At 39.6% G+C, this 23186-nt stretch overlaps 1 protein-coding gene across 1 annotated transcript in view; it reads left to right on the forward strand.

The window, feature by feature from the left end:
• The first annotated feature begins 1472 nt into the window (after positions 1–1472).
• COPB2 (COPI coat complex subunit beta 2) overlaps positions 1473–23186 on the forward strand; it is a 31514-nt gene continuing 9800 nt past the window's right edge. The window contains exons 1-15 of the mRNA XM_079922672.1: positions 1473–1607; positions 5956–6093; positions 9598–9684; positions 9892–10018; positions 10891–11039; positions 13111–13257; positions 14187–14286; positions 14935–15077; positions 15327–15526; positions 16846–16956; positions 20002–20090; positions 20181–20287; positions 21358–21501; positions 22148–22278; positions 22549–22756. Coding sequence (XP_079778798.1) covers positions 1605–1607; positions 5956–6093; positions 9598–9684; positions 9892–10018; positions 10891–11039; positions 13111–13257; positions 14187–14286; positions 14935–15077; positions 15327–15526; positions 16846–16956; positions 20002–20090; positions 20181–20287; positions 21358–21501; positions 22148–22278; positions 22549–22756 — 1884 coding nt within the window. The 5' untranslated portion in view covers positions 1473–1604. The remainder of the gene's footprint in view (positions 1608–5955; positions 6094–9597; positions 9685–9891; positions 10019–10890; positions 11040–13110; positions 13258–14186; positions 14287–14934; positions 15078–15326; positions 15527–16845; positions 16957–20001; positions 20091–20180; positions 20288–21357; positions 21502–22147; positions 22279–22548; positions 22757–23186) is intronic.

Genomic DNA, 23186 nt, shown 5'->3' on the forward strand with positions numbered 1-23186 from the left:
ATATTACTTTCCACACACACACACACACACACCCCTTTTTTTTTTTTCTTTCTGATCATCTAGAGGTCTAAAAAACCCCCAAGGCTACTCTCAGGCCTGAGGTACACGTTTATATGTAGCAAAAGGGCAAGTGTTACTTGGTCCACGGTGTTTAAAAAACAAAATAAAATTTTAAAATAAATAAATTTATTTTAAAAAGTGGGAAGGGATTTCCCTGATGGTGCAGTGGTAGGATCTGCCTGACAATGCAGGGGACACGGGTTTGAGCCCTGGTCTGGGAAGATCCCACATGCCGCGGAGCAACTAAGCCCGTGCGCCACAACTACTGAGACTGTGCTCTAGAGCCTGTGAGCCACAACTACTGAGCCTGCATGCCACAACTACTGAAGCCTGCGTGCCTAGAGCCCGTGCTCCGCAGCAAGAGAAGCCGCCACAGTGAGAAGCCCAAGCACCGCAACGAAGAGTAGCCCCCGCTCGCCGCAACTAGAGAAAGACAGGGTGCAGCAACGAAGACCCAACGCAGCCAAAAATAAACAAAATTAAAAAAATAAAAATAAAAAGGCGAGAAGAGGGTGCGGGTAGGCAAATGCTCTAGCACTTTACTTTGCAACCGCTATGGCTCAGGTCCTTATTCTAGAGTTCAACTACCTTAATGAAGATATACTTTGGTGTAATAGAGCACAGGACTTGGAGGACTTATCAGTCTGGTATCAAATCCTGACTCTACCATTTAGTGTGGCCTTGGCGGGGGCCCTTAACTTCTTTGAGCCTTAGCTTCCTCATCAGTAAAATGGAGATAATTCAGATTCGATGTGAAGATTTGAGAGGGAAGTATTCTGGCACACAGCCGAAGATCAATAAATAGTTATAAATGAATGAACAACGCGGTCGACGCTCAATAGAAGGAGATCCTGCAGGGTCGGATACTCCCATATCCTGGGGAGCTCCAGAGCTGAAGACTCTTCGCAGCCCTCAGACCACCAATGCCTGAAGCTCAGCCCAGAAACCGGCCCACATCCTTCCAGCCTCAATCAGGGCCCCGAGCAGGCCCCGCAGAGGACTCTCTGGGCCTCGTTCTCAGGTCCACCAGAGTACAGTAGGCTTAGAGCCTAGCTTCGCCTTCCCTTCTCTTCCCCGCCCTCTCCTCAGAGCCAGAATCAGAGGAAGCTTCACAGCGCTTCTCAGCCCCTGCGACACAACTCCACTATAGGGGAGTTTCTCCGGCCGTTAGCATTCGGATGAAGCATTTCGCTTTTCCTCATCTCATTTAACTCGCGGTTTTCTGATTCTCGTACAAGCTCAGCAGCCCCAGGACACCGCAGCGGATAGTGGAGGCCACACCCCCACGTCCCCAGCAGCGCCAGGTGGGCTCGAGGCCATTTAGGAGGCCCTGTTGCCTGGGAAATTGGGGCGGGGCTTGGGAATCGTCAGCCCCCCCGCGCCGCGTTTGCGCAGGCGCTCGGGCCCTGGACTCGAGTTCTATCGCGAGAACTCCTCCCGGAAGTTCCACGTCAAGCAGTCGGCCGGTCGGCTGGTCGGTGGGTCTCTCCCGGACTGCTTCGTCCGCAGCGAGTAAAGGCGCCCGGGCTCGGACCAACGGAGCCATGGTAGGTCCAGGCCCTGCAGGAGGGAGTGGGGCCCCTGCGGCCAAGGCCAATTCCTGGGGCTCCTGGCCTGAGGACCGTAGTCAGCAGCGGCCTGCGCTCCCGTTGCGGCCGCCGCCTCAGGCCTTGCGGGGTCTTGGTCCAGTTTGAACTCTGGGAGGGAGTGGTTTGAGGAGGCAGTGCCTGGAATTGAGGGGTCCCTGACTCCTCCGGTGCTTACGGCGTTTGCCAGAGGTCGTGCGGTCTGCAGCGGGATCCTTGGTGTAGGGAAATAGAAGAGACTGAAAACGTTGAACTCCGTAGAAGGCTTTGGCGAAACTGCCTCATTGTGCCTTTAAAACGACGACAGCTGATTTTGCAGTCATGTTGGGTTTGCAGTCATGTTGGGTATAGTATGTGCTGACCGCAAACTACGAACTTAAACAGGCAAGCCCCCCCCCCCAAAAAGTAAATAAAATGCATAGAGAGTCAAGAGTGGAATTTCAGATGCTTTGGGACCCCAGCTTAAGTTTCTAGGGAGAAACGAAGAGTTGGGGAGTTGTTTATAAAACTGGTTGGCGTGTTTTTCTTCATTTGCAAATATAGCGGCTGATAAGAATGACAGTCATGACAGCATTTTTTATTATCACCCCCAAATATGCTCTAAAATACTTTTGCACAAAAAGAGTTATAATAGTAAGAAAAACAGTATAATAGTGTGAGAATTTCTTTCCAAAAAGTTGTAAGAAATTCAATATTTTGTATTTAAACATTTTCCTGCTTTTCTTCACTTGTTAGGAAGCACAGGTTCGAGGATTTTGGAGCTTGAAGACCGTAGGGATTAATAAGTCCAAGTTCCTCGCCTTGCTGTTAAAGGAAAAAAAATAAATAAAAACTTAAAATCAAGTTAGTTTAAGGCTCATTGCTGCAGAGTTTTAACTACAACAAGTTGATTTCCTGGGGAAACTTGTGAACATTATGGATACTTCCAGAAAAATGCATAGAGAAGCACGCTGTGTTTTAGTGGGTTCACTCACAGATACCGCCCCCCCCCAATCCTCATCCATGAACTTTATTGGGTTCCCAGGTTAAGAGCCTCTGAACAATACTGAAGTCACTTAATTATGCCCCCTCGTATTACCAACCACCTGCTCTGGGGTGTGCTGTGCTTTCAGCACTGGACATTTTTGGAAACAGCCCTTGCATCTGCCTAATTTAGTTTTCTTTTGCAATGTTTAAGAGTATTTTTATAATTACATATTTCATTCTTTAACACATTTAAAATCTTTTATATAACTACAAAATGTGAATTTATTTATTCACTCATTTACCATAGAGTGTTTGCTATGTGCCATGGATTTTGCTAAACATTTGCCTCCTAATTCTCACAGCACCTGGGAGAGTGAATTATAAATGCTTATGGAGTGGTTACAATAGGCCAGGCACTGTTCTGTTTAACACTGAATTTAATTCTCATTATACTAAGCGGTAGATAATAGTCAATGGTTTTACATTTTTCAAACCTGAGAGTTAAGTAAATTTACCCACTGTTGTACGTTTGAAATGAGTAGTGGAACTGAAGTTTGAGTCCATCATGATTCTTTAGACCTCGATTATACTGTCTGTACTTAAACCTCTATACCCAAATATATAAGATGCTGTGGAGATAAACACATGAATAAGCAGTGACCCTGCCCTTAAGTAGCATCTGTTCTAGAAAGCAAAAACAGACATGTGCACAAATGTTAAATGTTAAAATTAAAACCTGTAGGATCCCGTAGGAAAGGATGCTTCTGGTAGGGTAATCTGAAAGATCATAGTAGTGGCAGTAGCATTTAAGCTGAGTCCTAAATGCATCCAGCTTTTGGGAGATATAAGGAGACATTTAGAGTTAAGGCTGCAGTATGAGTACCTTACTCATTTTGTATTCCACAGTGCCTAGTACAATGTCTCATTCAAAGTAGGCACTAAAATCTTGGGAGAAATACAGCAGGAGCTCTTGGCTGTGCTTTTTGAACTGAGATTGTGCATTGGGGGTATGTAGAGTTATACTGGGGTTGCTCAGTCCCCTGGACCACCTTCCTGAAGCATCACTTTTACTCAGTAATCAAGCATTTAAAATATTTTTAATGGTAAAATATACATAGTTTATAAGTGTACAGTTTCCTCATTTACTAGAGGAAAAAGCCTCCACCGTGCTTCCTGGCATATAATAGACACATAATGTTTGCTGACTCTGAAGAGACCAGAAAAAAAGAGTTAACATTTGTGATGATAATTAATGGGACAAAATTCAGAAATGGGTGAAGTAAGAGGTCCTGCTTCAGCAAGGTGTGTGAAGATGATGGTTTGAAAGTAGCAAGTTTGAGATGGAGAAGAAGGTAAGACAGTAGAAACATTTTTGTGGCTATTGTAGAGAAGAGCCAGAGAACTCGGATCTTTTAAAGGGAAGTAAGAGGTGTAGGTTGTTGCCAAAAGTGAGGGAGGCCTGTATAGAAGTCAGAGCAAGGTTCGAAGCAGTCAGTGACCCAGATTTGATAGAGATCCAAAACGATGAATAAAAGCCTTGTGAGGTGTTTGCTTTGTCTCAGGAAATTATCTCTGCGGAAATTATGTAGCAGTCTTCATTTGTGTAGAAAAGTAACGTTAAATTTCTGTCCAATTCATGATCATCATGGAAGATCGCAAAAATAAAAATTGGATGATAACGCAACTTGCCAAATAAACTTTGAGGTTGTGTGTAAAACCTGTTGAAGGAGAAATATATTTTAAATCAGTCTTCCTCAGATCTGCTTCCAAGAGAGAATTGAGACTACTGCCCTAAGCCATCATTATATATAATGAGTTAACTTTTCTCCTAGAGAGGTATCCTTGGGAGAATTGAGAAAGTAGTTATTCAGATCATTTTCTTTCTGTGGTTTAGATGAGGAATCCAGGTTGAAAAAGGCTGTTTTAAACTATTAGTATTTTATGACTCGAGAGAGTATTTTAGCTTCGGTTTAAAATTGTAATTTCCGTTTGGTTCTTGTAACTTAAATACATTAAAACATTATAAACATTCCCATTTGGCTCCAAAGCCCTTCATGGACATGGATATAACCCCTATTGATCCCACATTACATTGCCTAGTGTTTACTGATATTATTGCCAAAATAAATCTAATACTTTTCTCTGAAGAACTCAATTTTTTAAAAAAATAATTGAGGTATAATTGACATATGACATTATATTAGTTTTAGGTGTCCAATATAATGATTTGATATTTGTGTATATCGTGAAACAATCACCACAATAAGTCTAAACACCTGTCACCATACATAGTTACAAAAATGTGTTTTTTCTTGCAATGAAAACGTTTAAGATCTACTCTCTTAGCAACTGTCAAATATGCAACACTGTATTATTAACTACTGTGCTGTACATTACATCTCCATGACCTACTTATTTTATAACTGGAAGTTTGTACCCTTTGACCCCCTTCACTCATTTCTCCCTCTTCCACACTCCACCTCTGGGAGTTACCAATCTGTTCTCAGTATCTGTGAGCCAGGTTTTTGTGTTTTGGTTTTTTTGGGTTTTTTTCATATACATCAACCAAAACAATATATCACAACATATTGAGGGCTGAAGCAGATATGGGAAAACAAATGTCCTCTATTAAGTCAGAATTTAAAGAGTTTTGCAAAAATGTGAAACATTGCTACTCTTCTCACTAAATTTCTTTTGAAACTATAGTTTTCATAACAATATCTTACTTAAGTTAACATGTAATGGGTTTAGTTCATTTTTGAAAATGAATTAATACAGAAATATTTTAATGTCTCAATTTTAATTTTTAGCATGGTAAATATTAATAAATATAATCTACCTAAAAAGAAGCTTTTTAGTGTCCTCAAAAATTAAGACTGTAGGGCTTCCCTGGTGGCGCAGTGGTTGAGGGTCCGCCTGCCGATGCGGGGGACACGGGTTCGTGCCCCGGTCTGGGAGGATACCACGTGCCGCGGAGCGGCTGGGCCCGTGGGCCATGGCCGCTGGGCCTGCGCGTCCGGAGCCTGTGCTCCGCAACGGGAGAGGCCACAGCAGTGAGAGGCCCGCGTACCGCAAAAAAAAAAAAAAAGACTGTAAAGGTGTCCTAAGACCAAAAAGTTTGACAAGTGCTGCTACAAATTAAAAATTCTTAAATACTCATTTTTTTTGTATATATGAGTGAATAAGTAGGTGCTTTAAACTTCAAATTGTGTCTGTAATTTAGCAAAGTAAAAACTGAATTGTTTTGTAGGCATGTTAATGCACTGTTTTTAGTTAAGATCTCACGCATGTTTTATTTGGCATAGCAATTTAATGTTTGTTTGTTTTTTATGTTTGTCCTTAGCCTCTGCGACTGGATATCAAGAGAAAGCTAACTGCTCGATCTGATCGAGTTAAGAGTGTAGATTTGCATCCTACAGAGCCGTGGATGTTGGCGAGTCTTTACAATGGCAGTGTGTGTGTTTGGAATCATGAAACACAGGTAGGAATTTTTAAAGACTTTATTAGAAATACCATCTTAATCTGTTTACAGTGAAAGAGAAGAAATATAACAGAGTTCAGTAGTATATGCCTACTGCTTTCTTAAATAAAATTAGTACGAAGTATTTTTAATAAACTAACATTTATGAGGGTAGAGCTTGTGGGAGAAACTGGGCTCATTATATCCAATATTTAAGTGTTAAGTTCTGAGATAGGTAGTATTAGCTCTACTTTGAAATTAAGGAAACTGACACCAATATAAGATCACTTGCTCTAGATGAAAGTATTTAATGGTACTTAATTTTCCGTTCAGTGAGTATTCTAACCATCTTAAGAATGGGATTTTTACTTTTATTAAATTGTCCCCAAGTGCTCACTGTAATGCATGATGCAGGTAACTTCCAGTCAGCCATACAAATTATAGATTATATCAGAGAGAGATTTGTAGTCAGCTTTTCATTACACATGAGAATGTGCCTTTTACAGATTATTTCCCTTAAATGCTTTCATCTGAGTAAATAATAGGTCTTTCAGCTTAGTTTGTCTTATCTTTTCCCGTCTTTGTTGGCCATCCTTAATATTTTTCTTTCAAAGTACAGAACATATCATAGTTTTGAGTCTATTTATACAGTAATTATCCCCAACATCCAAGGTTAAGTTCTTAAAATCCAGATAAAATTCACATTTGAGGGACTTAAGATGGCAAAAATAGGCCTTAGGGAACCAAGTTCAGGAGTAAACCTAAAAACACCCTTACAGCTTATATCACTCTAATGAAACAGTAAGGACTACACAGTCAACCAAGTCCCACCAGTGACATTTTATTCACATTAACACTTTGATCTCTGCTGTATCCCAGTGCCTATGACATTACCTGACACACAGTAAGGGCTCAGTAATTATTTGTTGACCTAGTGAATAATAAACTTTCCTTTTATCAGTATATCACTAATTCAGAATTTCTGTCCAGCGACTTCAAATCTTTATCTTGTGAATTCCTTTTGCCTTGATGCGGAGAGTATGCTTGTTAACTGCTTTTGTGTGGGTGGGGTCGGGGGGAGGATCTACTCTCTCCGTGTGTTTAAAACCTTTCAGATTTTATGCTTAGCAGATACACTGGTACCTGCTCCACCGCCACCTTGCTTCCTGATGCTCCCTGGAGTCCCCTCTGTCAGCTCCATTTAACCATTTCTCAGCTCTGTCATTTCACTATAGTTGTGCTCTAAAGCCCTGGTGTACTTCCCTTATCTTTCTCCAGGCTTTACTGTAACATAACTGCTTTATCTGGGTCATCTACTTTGCTTCGTTTTTCTTTCTGTACCCTTCTGTGCCCTCCTGCAGGGCCACCTACTTCCCCTTTCATAATTCATCTCATTGGTAAGTTTTTGTTTAATTTCCTTCTTTCCTTCAAAAATGGAGGTTTTATGAGGACGGGGATTATCCTAGTGTTAATTCCCATTGTTATTCCAAGTGGGTACCTGGCAGACAGGCTCATAGTAGATACTCAGTAAGTTTTTGTTGAATGGTTGATCTATTTTTGGTTCTACCTGCTTTTCCTCCTCTTTTTATCACCAACAGAAGTTACTTGCCACTCGTGTATTGAGAGCAAAATTTTTGAAAGAGCCAAAAAATGTTTTTGGAAGTAAATTCAAATGTACTTGAATTTCAAATAAGGAGATATTATACTCTTTGAGGTGATGGGTGCAGCAGTTAAAAAATCAGTACGTTATATATACAATGGAATATTTCTCAGTCATGAAAAGGAACGAAACTGAGTTATTTGTAGTGAGGTGGATGGACCTAGAGTCTGTCGTATAGAGTGAAGTAAGTCAGAAAGAGAAAGACAAATACTGTACACTAACATATATATGGAAGCTAAAAAATTGGTACTGAAGAACTTAGTGGCAGGGCAGGAATAAAGACACAGATATGGAGAATGGACTTGAGGACACAGTGGGGGAAGGGGAAGCTGGGACGAAGTGAGAGAGTAGCATTGACATATATACCCCACCAAATGTAAAATAGACAGCTAGTGGGAAACTGCTACATAGTTTCCCTGCTAATTAAATGATGTGGGCAAGCCTTTTAACCACATTGAGGCTCGGTTTACTTACCTAAATGAAGATGATATGTTGCCTTCTTTACTTCGCAGGATTGTCAGAAGGATTAAATCAAATTGATAAAATTGTGTAGGAGACCTATAAGGCCCCATACAAGTGTTTCTTTCTTTTCTTATATTTCGCTGCTGGTTTACATGTTGAGTGTGTAGCGTTTCCTCCTGTTTAGCTTGTTTAGCTTCTGGAGTGGGAAGACCATCCCTTAGGTCATTTGTATCAGCCACAGCACTTAACGTGGACCTGAAACATGACTGTTAGTTCTGTAGCTGCTTTATTTTTTATTGCTCAGCAGATCCCTGAATTTGTTGGCTCCTCACGAGCTTTCGTGGATTTGTCTGTCATCTTATAGGTTGCATGTTCTACCTGTTTGCAGTGTCTGTATCACAGTCAGCTGCTAGTGGTTGTGCAGGTTGGAGCTTATGTCCCCACTCATTCAGCCTTTGACTGAAGAATCTTTGAAGTCTTGCTCAGGAAGCCAGAGTGGGCTCAACAGTTCTTGTGAACCAGTCCCTATTTTTAAATTTGGTGCACATGGTTAATCAATCAGAATATGCTCTTTTCATTATTCTCTCGTACAGAAAGAGAGATTGAAAAGTGATAGTTTGATTTTCAGAATTTTAAAGAACAAAGCATCAAAGTGGGAGGACAAAGAGATGCATTCATCCCTGCTCTTTCTAGCAGGGTCTAGTTTTCCACCTTTATCCTGTGTATATAATTCTATTCTGAGCAGCTTTAAGGGACCTCTGAATCACTGTGTTCTCGTACTTCACTAAAAGGAAATGGCATCTGTATGGAAGCATATTGCTGAAGTGTACAAAAGAGTTGTATCTTGTTTATAAATTTATTTTACGAGTTTATGGGTTTAATTTTTAAAAGGAGAAAACTAGGGGCTAATTCATTCAACAAATACTTATTACACATTCATTGTTTTTCAGCAGCTGTTCTAGGCTCTAGGTATACAGTGGTGAACAAGATTCCTGCCCTCAGGGGGCTTAGCAGGAAAGATTGATGTTAAACACGTAATTATGAAGGTGCTATGTTGTGAAAGTGGAGTATAAGGTCCTCTGGGTGGGTTTTCAGGCGGAGGGAACATGAGCAAAGAAGGCACTGGGAGTAGCCAAGGATGAAGCTGGAGCACAGAGGATGGGGAACTTCATCTTGTTGACATTTGCTTTCTTTTGTCATTTATAAGTATTTGCACTTTGAATCTGTTAAAGAAAAGATCTTTGGTCTATTGTTTTCATTTGACTGTTGCACTTTTATATTTTAGCCTGAGAACATTTTATGATTAGTAGTGATACAAAAAATCGGATGTTTTAAATATAACAGGATAGATTTTTTCAGTTATTTTCTCATGACTCAAAGTGTATTCTTGTGAAATTTTTAAGACACTGGTGAAAACATTTGAAGTATGTGATCTTCCTGTTCGAGCTGCCAAGTTTGTTGCGAGGAAGAATTGGGCTGTGACGGGGGCGGTAAGTAATTCCCTGCGCTTCTAACCCATCCATGAACCTGTCAGTGGCTTCTTTGGCGGCGGCAAGTCAAAGAGCTTTGGCTCTTGCTTTGTTTTGTTAATTAGTGCATTGTTTTGGAACCTGGGCTTTATACCCTGAGCCTATAATATACTTTTTTGTGCAATTTACTTCGTAACATAATGATGGTGTTAAACTTTCCATTTCCAGGATGACATGCAGATTAGAGTGTTCAACTACAACACTCTGGAGAGAGTTCATATGTTTGAAGCTCATTCAGACTACATTCGCTGTATTGCTGTTCATCCAACCCAGCCTTTCATTCTAACTAGCAGCGGTAAGAGATGACCCCTTTTGGTCCTGTGCGTCTCTTTGAGTAATTCATTTTCATTCAGTGAGACATGCAATTCTTTTACTGCTGTTACAAGCAGAGTTCTAATTCCAAGCAGCCTTTAAACTATTTAAATCCATTAACGTGCTATCAGTGCTGCTTACTTTTGTATTTTAATGAATATCAGTTCTACTTAGGATTTGTATAGCAGTTGCTCCAATTCCCGTCAGGGAAGACCTGAAGGTCTAGATGCTGAAAAGTCTGCTGAACAGAAAGCTAATTTACATGCTCATTGAGTGAGTTTTTGGCAGATTGCCATATACCCTAGTCAACTTTATCTTTATACTCAGATTAGTTTGCTCCTTGGTATTATGTATAAAACAGTGGCGCTTTTGGAAGGCATTTAAAACCAGTTTCACTGAACTGGTAATAGCTCTTTGAAACATTTTAATTTAGAGATTGAGAAGTAACTCAGAACTTTTTTTTTTTTAACCAATCTTGTATTAAAAGAGAAATGCTTATTTCTGAAATAATCATTGCCATCATTATTCATTCATACTTAGACTCTAATCAAACTTGTTCCTCTTTCATCATTCTGTAAAGCCCATTGAGTCTGTCTTAAATTTTTTTCCATGAAATTTGTATATTTGCTATTAGTAATCTCTCTCTTTTATCTCCACTCTTTAGAGAGTTAAATTTATTCTTAGAATAAATAAGCATATTGAAAAATCTGTTCAATTCCGATTCTGTTTCTTTAAGACATGGAATATATGCTTTGTGTTAGATTTGCTGCCTTAAAAGGCACAGAGACTCTGCACCTTAGTTCTGAATGAAAGAAATAGAAATTGCAACTAACTGGAGACTTTCTTTTGGTCTAGATGACATGCTTATTAAACTCTGGGACTGGGATAAAAAATGGTCTTGCTCACAAGTGTTTGAAGGACACACCCATTATGTTATGCAGATTGTGATCAACCCCAAAGATAACAATCAGTTTGCCAGTGCTTCTTTGGACAGGACTATCAAGGTAGGATGTCTACTGTTGGTGTCAGTTATGCTTGTTGGTGATTTTACTACTGGCTGCCCAGAAAGTTATTCCTGAGAAGTTTCTCTCAAAAGCTCATTTTGAAGCAAAATAGGACTTCTCATTTTTTTTTTTTTTTTTTTTGTGGTATGTGGGCCTCTCACTGTTGTGGCCTCTCCCGTTTGCGGAGCACAGGCTCCGGACGCGCAGGCTCAGCGGCCATGGCTCACGGGCCCAGCCGCTCCGCGGCATGTGGGATCCTCCCGGACCGGGGCACGAACCCGTGTCCCCTGCATCGGCAGGCGGACTCTCAACCGCTGCGCCACCAGGGAAGCCCCAGGACTTCTCATTTTGAACCAGAAGGGCATATTCTGTTGAGAAGAACAGTGTGGCAGCTCAGTGTTCTTAATGAAGGAGTGTTTTTCCACGTGGAAGCAATATGGTGTAAGACTTAAACCTCTGCACACCCAGAATAAGAAAATGCCTGTATCTTCTCTAGGTCACTGTTTCCTCTCCTTTAGTATATTTGTTGTTGACTTCTGCTGATTATTAATCTGTTTTATATTTAAATGTCATCTGCCTTCATTCTTTTTCTTACTTCATTTCTCCATACTGCTTCCAGTTATCTTTCTAAAGCATGGATTCCATCTTGTCAGTTCCCAGTCTAAGGGTAAAGTCCAAATGCCTTGGTGTGGAATACAAGCGTTTCCAAGACTAGCCTTAGCTAATGTTATGAGATATCTCCAGTAACCCTGGTCTACTCACCATTTTCTAGAGAAGCCCTGAATGTTCACAGAACCTTACCTAATTCAGCTGGTCCTTCTGCCTGCAGTATTCTTTATTCTGCCATTTTGATTTCTTTTCCTCTGGATAATTAATTACTCATCTTTCAAGGCTTATTAGCACAGTTATTTACTCTGAGAAGCTCTCTTCAGACATACATTTCACCTCCAGACAGAGCCAGTCATTTTCATCCCGTTCCTTCCATCGCTTTTTGCCTCTATTATGACCTTCATGTTGAATAATAATGAACGTGTCTCCGGAAATTTTTATCCCTGAAATGTTGATGTTTGGGGCAGGAACTGTGTGTTACCCCCTCCCCCAGGCACACGTTAGCAAGCAGCACAGTGCCTTGCCTATACTAGATGCTTAATACATGTTGCAGTGAGTGTAAATACATTTCTTTTCCCACTGTAGTATTTAAATTATTTCTGTATGCATAGATTTAAAATATACATTACATAAACTTTTGTTTGCATGTATAGGCTTACATCTATATAACATTTTTATTAGCTTTCCTTTAACTTTTATAAAATGTTATATGCTGTTTGTCTGACAATTTATTATTAAATGTTATATGTTGAATATCTTAGGACTTCGGCCTACTTTATTTTTTTTCCTTTCACTGGATTGTCCTTGCTTTTGACATAGGTTGAAACTTTGAAATTAGTTTTAAACTTTCTTCACTAAATTAGGTATATCTTGAAGACAAAAATTATCTTATCTTTGGCTCTAGTAAAGTTTGTTTACACATCTTTATACTTCCCACAGGGCCTCCCATGTAGTAGGCATACAAAATAAATATTTGTAAAGGTAAAGCTCAATACCAGTGCTGTAGTAATATTTGACTACTTTTCCATACTTTTAATTTTTTGACTAAGCAGTAGTTTTCTCCTTTTAATATGTCCTACTAAGTCCACTTTCATTAGCTTTATATTAAATCTCTCATGAAGTCATTTCCTGCCCTTAAAGTAGTGTTTCTCAAAGTCAAGACACCTGGGTGTCTGTTAAAAAAAATCTAGATTCCTGGACTTCCTTGTAGATCCATTGAGTCATAATCTCTGGGGATAAAGCCTGGAAATTGGCATTTTTCAGAGAATGCTATAGTGATTCTGCCCCCTGGAAATTCAAGGAAAGTGAGAAAAAACAAAAACAAGTGGGTGAAAAAATGAGCTTTCTTCACCCCCCCCCCCCCCCAGCTTTGGCATTTACATGACCTGTCGGGGGTGTGGTGGAGCTGCCTTCTGAAAAGCAAGGCCCCATATTGACTGGCAGATGCTGTTGCTCTCTGAAGGTGTGGCAGCTGGGCTCCTCATCACCAAACTTCACTCTGGAGGGACATGAAAAAGGTGTGAACTGCATTGATTACTACAGTGGAGGCGACAAACCATACCTCATTTCAGGTGCAGATGACCGTCTTGTGAAAATATGGGACTATCAGGTACAGTTTTTTCATAACTTACTTGCCATATATTAGATATGCTTCTTACTGTTTCTTACAGGACAGTTAAAACTTGGGTTGTTGAACTCTGTTTATAGCATAATAACTTAAGGCATCAGAATTTGCACCTAAAATGTGGTCTCAGACTTTCATTTATATTTGAAAACTAGCAGACAAATGAATAATGTCATGACATCACCATGGTACAATCATTTTGCCACAAAGACTCTTGTAAACCTAGGTATGTAAATATACTTTTTTTTTTTTTGCGGTACGCGGGCCTTTTTTTAATGCGGTACGCGGGCCTCTCACTGTTGTGGCCTCCCCCGTTGCGGAGCACAGGTTCCGAACGCACAGGCTCAGCGGCCATGGCTCACGGGCCCAGCCGCTCCACGGCATGTGGGATCCTCCCGGACCGGGGCACGAACCCGTGTCCCCTGCATCGGCAGGTGGACTCTCAACCACTGCACCACGAGGGAAGCCCTGTTACTACACTTTTTATCTCCAATAGTATGTTAAATTTTTATTTTTTTGTTTCTCACATCAAAATTTCAATAAACAGTTAATAAAATGAGGCCTAGAAACCAGTTGTACTGAGATACTCAAATTTGTGTTTAAATACAGGATAAAATATTAAAGACATTATCTTCGGAATTTGAGGGAATGATACTTAGATGAAGACCACATCTTTCAGGGGTGTGTTGTGTTTTCTTCTTTAAATGTGATAGTTACATTTATATTTGCCTGTACTATCAAATAATTAGAGAAAATGTGTACACGGTAAGATGGTTCTATTCCAAAAATCTCTGTATTGAATACTGTTAAGATGTCATAACCACTCTTATTTATTATGTATCTGTGCACTGGGAAAATTAAGGATGAGTTATTGTTTGCCACGAATAAAAGTGTTTTCTGTGTACTGATTACAGAATAAAACATGTGTACAGACACTGGAGGGACACGCCCAGAATGTGTCTTGTGCCAGTTTTCATCCTGAGCTGCCAATTATCATCACAGGTTCAGAAGATGGTAAGTTAGAAATGGATATTTAGTCCTGTGTTTAATAGCATTACTAAGTGGATATTTAAGCGGGCTAGTGCCCTGCATTTTCTTTGGAAGTTTTAAAGGATTTTGATATTTTTATTAGAGTAGACTACTTAAGCTGTAAAAGAGTAAAGGGGCGTTGTTACCAGCATCATTCTAATGTGTTTTGACTCTGTTACTTAAATAAGAGGACACCCAGAAGTGCTAGAGAAAAGCTGAAAAAGCCTGTGCTTTGGAGTCTAAAAGCCCGGGGTCAAATTCAGCCTCTGCCACTTCATAGGTGTGTGGTTTGGGTACATTATGAAATGGGCATAGATACATCTGCCTCATAGGATTACAGTGAAAGGATGTGAAGAAATCATGTATAGAAAGCATCTGGCACATAGTGGGCACTGTACCCAGGAATCCTGTCATTATTTCACACTTAAGATCACATTTCTTAGTTTTAGTTTCTTATAAATGTTCTATTATTTATTTATGTTGCTTTATAAAATCACAGAATATAGATCAAGAAATTAAGCTGTCAGGAAGTGTGTTCTGTTTGAATATAAAGACTTCCATGTGGCTGGTTCACCTGACAGTTCATTCTTGGATGTTCAAATCAAAAGGGCGTATTCACATGGCTCTTTTCAGGAACCGTGCGTATTTGGCATTCAAGCACCTATCGCCTTGAGAGCACGTTGAATTATGGCATGGAGAGGGTATGGTGTGTGGCCAGCCTGCGAGGATCCAACAACGTTGCTTTGGGCTATGATGAAGGGAGCATCATTGTGAAGGTAATCTCTCATTACACTGTCTCTGAATAGATGGACATAGGGGAAGCAGTTATCTTCCAAGTCACCAGTTTTGTTAAACTGGCATTTCTGTCATTAAGCTCAAGAGATTAGCACCGGAGATTTAAAGTGGAAGAAAGGAACCCTCCATTAAATGAAAATAGAAAATGTTTATTTTGTCGTGGTTTTATTTTGTTGTGGTTTTATTTTGTTTTCCTTTTCATTGCTAAGAGTCATTTGTCATTCCTCCAGCTTGGTCGGGAGGAACCTGCCATGTCCATGGATGCCAATGGAAAGATAATTTGGGCCAAACATTCAGAAGTCCAGCAGGCCAACCTAAAAGCAATGGGAGATGCTGAAATTAAAGATGGAGAAAGATTGCCACTGGCAGTAAAGGATATGGGCAGTTGTGAAATATACCCTCAGACTATCCAGCACAATCCTAATGGGCGGTAAGCCACCACCAAAATCTCTCTCTGGGCTTCTGTGTATGTTTGCATATCCACAGCATATCCCACCCCTGCCCTTTGGTGGGCATTCCTCATTGAGCTTTTGCTGTGGCCTCACAGTCCTCAACACAGCAGCAGGCAGCCATGCTTCTGATCGGGTTGGCATGCAAGGTGAAGTATAGTTGCCTTCCTGGCCTTATCCCACCACGCAGTTTTGAACAGTTGAATAGTTTTGTGTTGACTCTTTATTTCAGATGTGTTGGTATGTGTCCTTCCACTCCTTCAAGGCATAGAATCATGTCTTATCCTGAGACTTAGTAGGTGCTCTCTAAATACTTGCTGACTCAGTGCTCTTAAGAAGAAGAGTTGTGAGGTCTTTGTCTTTTGAAAACATTTGGGGACTGCTAATAATTCTGCTTCCTCTCTGTAATTTGAATCGTCAGCTCTGTTTCTCCCTTAAGATTTGTAAAGCACTGAACATCTTGTGAGAGGAGAGTTTCTAGTACAATAAGTTTAAACCTGTGAGTTTTAAAAATTATTTTACAATAGATCTTGGCATTTTATAATGCTGTCCTGAGTATTAAAAAAGACAGAGTATATAAACCAAGTATGCTGCCTAGTTCAGTAAATGGTATCCATAATTACTTGTAATGAAATTTTCTTATGAAGATTAAGAACGCATTGCATTTTTTCCCCTTAATATCATAAAATGTTTCTTGCTGAAGTTTTACATTTCACCTTTGGCAATCTAATAACAGCCAATATGTCTACTGAGAAAATTTTGACTATGCAACATTCTTTTTTTCTTATATTTAAATGTTAAAATATCCTGTTTATTTTGATAAATTTAACAGTCATTAAAAACTGGGGTAAGATATCTTTATTCATTTGAATGATCAGCTTTAAAATGAAGATAGCCTTGCAACAAGGTAGTGCCTCCCTATGGTGTAAATGTAATGAGCAAACTGCCAAGCATCTTGGTGCTCAACAGGTGCTCGTTGAATTAGGGGAATCTTCCCCTGGTGCCTCCACACTTTCTCATCTTCCTGACCCTTTGTTTATAAGAGAGGCCACTGCAGTAACATTTTCAGTAGTAACCCCCTCTTCATAATCTGCTTTTGATTTGTTGGGTGGAATATTTATGTCTAGCTCCATATTCAGAGAAATATATAACTTTAAAAGGTAATAGGTTCATTTGTAACAGTCAACTGAAATAACGTTTGTTATTAGAAATATTTCACCATAAAGATGAATCATTGTTACTTAAATTTTACATGTCATTGGTCCTCTGTACTTCCGTCCCTGGGTTCTATAATTTCTAGGTTTGTTGTGGTGTGTGGTGATGGCGAATATATCATCTACACAGCAATGGCGCTGAGAAACAAGAGCTTTGGGTCTGCCCAGGAGTTTGCGTGGGCCCACGATTCTTCAGAGTAAGTTTTGGCTGTGTCATATCCAGCTTGCCCTGATTGCCAATGTGTGTTCTCTGTGCAGCTGTATTAAAGAGGTTTGCAAGGCTCAATGTAGGCTGTTCTTCACCATGTTAAAGAACAGTTCTCACCAGAGCTGTGTTGGAAGATTGGTCAGGGGCAGCTATGCAGCCTGAGCTGCCTCTGCCTTTTCTGTGTTCAGTATTGAGCGGGCACTCAATCTGATATAATAATCACATTAAACCGGGGACCCAGCACCTATTTCCTTGGTGGAGCCCGTGGCAGGGCCTGGTACTTATGGGCTGAAGGCAAAGTAGGCCCTCAAATCAAGACCATGGCAGGCCCTCCCCAGGACCTGGCATCCTGAGCTGCAGCTGCCCTTTTCTGAGCTACTGGGGAGAGATGCTGAATTCTGATGTAATCTTGATGAAAACCTCAATGAATCTTTTTTTTTAAAATATCTTTATTGGAGTATAACTGATTTACAATGTTGTGTTGGTTTCTACTGTACAACAAAGTGAATCAGCTATATGTATACATATATCTCCATATCCCCTCCCTCTTGAGCCTCCCTCCCAACCTCCCTGTCACACCCCTCTAGGTGGTCACAAAGCATCAAACTGAATCCCTGTGCTATGCAGCAGCTTCCCACTGGCCATCCATTTTACATTTGGTAGTGTATATATGTCAGTGCTACTCGCTCACTTCATCCCAGCTTCCCCTCCCCGCCGCGTCCTCAAGTGAGTTCTCTACGTCTGCGTCTTTATTCCTGCCCTGCCATTGCAGGTCTGTTTACAATAGCCAGGACATGGAAGCAACCTGAGTGTCCATCAACAGATGAATGGATAAAGAGGATGTGGCACATATATACAATGGAATATTACTCAGCCATAAAAAGAAATGAAATCGAGTTATTTGTAGTGGATGGACCTAGAGTCTGTCATACAGAGTGAAGTAAGTCAGAAAGAGAAAAACAAATACCATATGCTAACACATATATATGGAATCTTTAAAAAAAAAAAAGGTTCTGATGAACCTAGGGGCAGGACAGGAATAAAGACATAGATGTAGAGAGTGGACTTGACACGGGGAGGGGGAAGGGTAAGCTGGGACGAAGTGAGACAGTGGCATGGACATATATACACTACCAAATGTAAAATAGCTAGCTAGTGGGAAGCAGCTGCATAGCACAGGGAGATCAGCTCCGTGCTTTGTGACCACCTAGAGTGGTGGGATAGGGAGGGTGGGAGGGAGATGCAAGAGGGAGGGGATAGGGGGATATACGTATGCATATAGCTGATTCACTTTGTTATAAAGCAGAAACTAACACAACATTGTAAAGCAATTATATTCCAATAAAGATGTTAAAAAAAAAACTCATTTTCTGTAATGTTATCTCCCATTCTTTTTTTTTTTTTTTTTATAATCTTAGGATCCATTTAATTTTATTTAAATATATCATCACCCTCCTTGAGACTCTAAATCAAGGACTTGGGATCCTAATTTGAAAATGAAACAGAACAACACAGAGGAACCTGTTTCCTCAAAACAGTAATGGGCTTACAGAATGCCTTCTAGGAACTTATACCTAATTAAGTCTGTTCATTCCTTGCATAAACTTTAAGCTTCCTCAAATTTTATACATCTCTAAATAAAGTGGAGAAAAGGGGAAAAACCACATTTAGCTGCGTAATTCAAATAAAAGTATTTCTTTACTCACGTCCCATTCTTAACAAATTCTGTCAGAATTCAAAATGTTCATAAAATAGTCTCATTAAAAACAGGAAAAATTTACGTCTCAATTATTATAGTCACTGATCGGTTCCATTTTGATTCCTGTTTGGTGCATGTAATAAACTTCGGGGCTTACACGTTTTTTTCAGATACTGAATTACATCTTTACAGTTTTCTTAGTTTTGTTTTCCCCATATTTTGTGTTGCCTCTTCTGCCAGCAGTGGGTAACGTAAGCCTCGGTGTTGCATAGTAAGATGCATGCTTTTTATTTTTTAACAAAAAGTTCACTGAAAAGGTAAGATCTTTTCATAAATTTCCTAAATAAACTCATTCATGCACAGTTCCATATACTAAAAGGTACTTTGTAGGTACTTAGTTACCATCTTAAGCATGGTCGCCTTACCTCTCTCAACATACCTCTCTCTCTGTTTTGATAGTTTCCTCTTTTCAGCTTTATCCAGCCCAGACCCTGTTCAGCATCTTTCCCGTCTTGAGCAAAGCACTTGTCAGATCACTTCCTCATATACTCCCAAGTATCCAACCACAGCCCCTTTTCAAGGCAGAGGCCCGAGTATATATGATTTATTAAGTTGTTGCCAAACATGGCTGACTAATGAGCCCTTTATAATAAAAGTTTTATTTTTTAAGTTACTTTTATTGAGGTATCATTTATACCAAATAAAATGCACTGTTTTAAATGTATATTTCAGTGAATTTGGACAAATGGATATAATCCGCAACCACCAGCACAATCAAGAGATATAGAACATTTCTGTCATCTCAAAAACAATCCCCTTGTGTCCCTTAACAGTCAGCACCCCAGCCCCTACTCCCCAGTAGATTAAATTTGTCTTCTTTAGGGTTTCATGTCAGTGGAGTTGTGTGGTATGCACTCTTAGTCTGGCTTGTTTTGCTCAGCATTAATGTTTTTGAGATTCATCCATGTTGTTGCATGGATGGGTAATTGGTTCCCTTTTTTGCAGAGTAGTGTTCCATTGTATGAACAGACCACAGTTGGTTTAGTTATTCATCTGTTGAGGAACATTTGGATCTTTTCAGCTTCTAAAATAGTTTGTAAGCCCTAGTAATTTGTGTAATAGACCTTGTGAAACCCATTCATTATTTGTCCAACTGTAAGCAGGTCACTGATCTCTCAGGAAAAAATATAATATTGAATTTTCAACTATTAATTTTATATTTTTGCATAATTCACTACTCATATATATTTGAAGATATTTGTAACATTCGGTGGAATTGCAGTTTAGTATATACATAATATGCTGTTTGCTTTCCTTTTTTTTCCCACCCCCCAGATATGCAATAAGAGAGAGCAACAGTGTTGTAAAGATATTTAAGAACTTTAAGGAAAAAAAATCATTTAAACCAGATTTTGGAGCTGAAAGTGAGTGCTGTTTATATATGATACAATTTTAGAAGCTTTGTAATGGCTCAGAAACATCTAAAGATCTAAAATTTTTTTTGTTCTTTTTAGGTATCTATGGAGGCTTCTTACTGGGAGTCAGATCTGTAAATGGCTTAGCTTTCTATGACTGGGACAATACAGAACTCATACGCAGAATTGAAATTCAGCCCAAACACGTGAGCTCCCTCCATTGCTGTTTTTGGAGTGTACATTTTTGTGACAAGCTCTGAGTTCCTGAGGCCAAAAAACATCCTTGTACCCTGCTGTCCCTGTTCCATTGTGCGGGACACAGTGCCATGTACCTCAGGATTGCTTAGAAAAGGAGAGTCGTGGTATTTGAGTGAGGCTGTAGATGTTGGGCTTTTTGAAAAGTATAAAAAGTTATACAAATGCCAAGTGCTGTTCATATTTTAAATGGCTTTAATGCTTTGAAGATAAGTAGCCAGGGAGTTCTTGACCTGGATGGGCCTACAAGTCTCCCACTCAGTTCAGAAAGCCTTTTCATACCTTACCTGATAATGGCTGTTTAAAATTTAGGTAGCCATTCTCCAGTGACAAAGTTTTCAACCTTTACATCTGCCTGCTTCTTTGACAACTTTAACTGTCAGGAAATTATCTGTGGAGGCAAATCCACCTCCCCAGGGTCCTGGTTCTGTCTTCTAGAGCATGCATTTTCAGCAGGGGGACGTCGTCCCCTAGGGGGAAGAAATTGGTTCCTGAAACCAATTGATGAAAAAAAGTACTCTCTTTATCTATAAAGCATAGGTGCTCATATGTTTATACACATTAATGTGTTTGTGTACCTTATGTATATGTTTATGTACTAATATATGTGTAGACATATAGTATCTGTGATACTAAAACCTCAGGGGAAGATGATTGGGAAAAAAATGCCTAAAAAAAGTTTGGGGTGGGGGTCATAATGGGAAAGAAAAAAAAGAGTGAGAAACACTATTCTAGAGCAATAGGGAACAGGCTAGTGCTCCTCTGAATCTCAGCACACCTGGCACTTACTGCCAGCTCTCCTTGCTGCCTCCCTTAGGTCTTTCCATTTCTATGAATGGAACAGTACTGCCCTGTCCACCCTCCCAAATATGTGTGTATATACATGACAAAATTGTTAAGTGTATACTTAGTATCTTAATGTAGGAAGATAAATCTTGTAGGAAACAAAGTGTATGCAGTTTCTCATACCCACTTAGAAATCCGAAATCATTTATCTGTGTTTTTGTTTGTCATGTTGCAGATTTTCTGGTCTGACTCTGGAGAGCTAGTCTGTATTGCCACTGAAGAGTCATTTTTTATCCTTAAATATCTGTCGGAAAAAGTTTTGGCTGCACAGGAAACACATGAGGGAGTTACTGAAGATGGCATTGAAGATGGCTTTGAAGTAATTGCATCAGCACAACTTTAGCTTTGTTTTTAAATGATTTATATTCTTATAGCAGAACTTCACTCATTGTAACATTTTACTATAAAATAGGTTTGGGGAAACTAATAAGCATTTAAGGAGTTACGGTAAAATGTGAAAATTAAAATCTTGGCTCAGAGATCAGGGTCTGAAAGTATTTGTTCAAAAGAAATTTGTGCTTTGATTTTAGGAAACCTTTAGACTAACTTTGATTATCTTTCAGTAAGGAAATTAGAAGGTGTTTTGGTCTTAAGATAGTTTAGCCAGAGTTATTTGAAATGAGCTCTCAAATGTAAAGATAAATCGTCCATTGTGGAGGTGTCTTGGAAGACATTTTGAAATACTTATTATGCCAGTCTCATGTATGTTAGGAGTTTAGATCAACACATTCTTAGATTACAGCTTTGATGCTACAGTGAGATTTTACAGTACAGATACTCATCCAGGAATCTGTTCTTAAATGAAGAAAGTAGAAATTCCAAGGAAAGATTTTCTGTCTTGAAATAGGATTCTTTCTTTGCATTTCTTATTTTACGTATCACCCCTAATTATATTCAGTTTTTTGTCATTGACAGGATTCCTGTTGCTGAATAAGACAATAATAGACTTTATTCTTTTCCTGCAGGTTCTTGGTGAGATTCAGGAAATCGTGAAAACCGGGCTGTGGGTAGGCGACTGCTTCATTTACACAAGTTCTGTGAACAGATTAAATTATTATGTCGGAGGAGAAATAGTCACCATTGCCCACTTGGACAGGTAGCTGAGTATTGTTTTGCTTTTGTCTTTAGCATCCTAAATTTAAAAGTATACTTTTTAAACATAAAACCAGTTGCTGGCTTTTAACAATGATAGGCCTGATTTTTCAGTGTTATCGTTTTAATAGATGGCAGTTGCTAACCAAAATTGCATCAATCAAATGGAAAGATTTTGAGCAAGAGGCAGAGTGAGTGAGTGACTGCAAGAGAGAGAGTGTGTGTATGTACTGACTTGGGCTTAGTTCTAAATTAGTTTCCGTTTCTCTTACAGGACGATGTATCTCCTGGGCTATATTCCGAAAGACAACAGGCTTTATCTGGGGGATAAGGAACTCAACATCGTTAGCTACTCCCTGCTGGTTTCAGTGCTGGAATACCAGACAGCTGTCATGCGGAGAGACTTCAGCATGGCTGATAAGGTCCTTCCGACCATTCCCAAAGAGCAGAGGACCAGAGTTGCTCACTTCTTGGAAAAGCAGGTAAGGGGGTGGGGGTTGTTTGTTTGTTTTGTGTGTGTTTTTGAAAACCAGCAATTTGAAAGAATGTTAATACAAATTTGAAGAACTTTATTTCTTAACTGCCACTGATTTCCTTATGGCAATGGAATTTCTCTTGTAAATTTAAGTCACTTGTACACTCCTCCTCCTCCTTTCTCATTGCCCTTCGCATCCTCTTTAAATGTTGGAGGTGATTACTAGTCTTCCCTTTTTGTAGACTGCTTTTCCGTTCTATCAATATTTTCATTTCTATGCTGCATTTTTCTCTATCCTAGCTGGCTTCTCTCTCTGTCTCTGTCTCTCTCTCTTTGTAAAATATACATAAAATTTACCATTACTGATAAGCCTTTTCCTTGATGTAGCACTTTTTAGTATAAATTCAAAGTTATATGTGCACAAAGTACTACGTTTT

The sequence above is a fragment of the Stenella coeruleoalba genome (genome assembly GCF_951394435.1).
Source record: "Stenella coeruleoalba genome assembly, chromosome: 5".
In the NCBI taxonomy this organism is placed as follows: domain Eukaryota; kingdom Metazoa; phylum Chordata; class Mammalia; order Artiodactyla; family Delphinidae; genus Stenella; species Stenella coeruleoalba.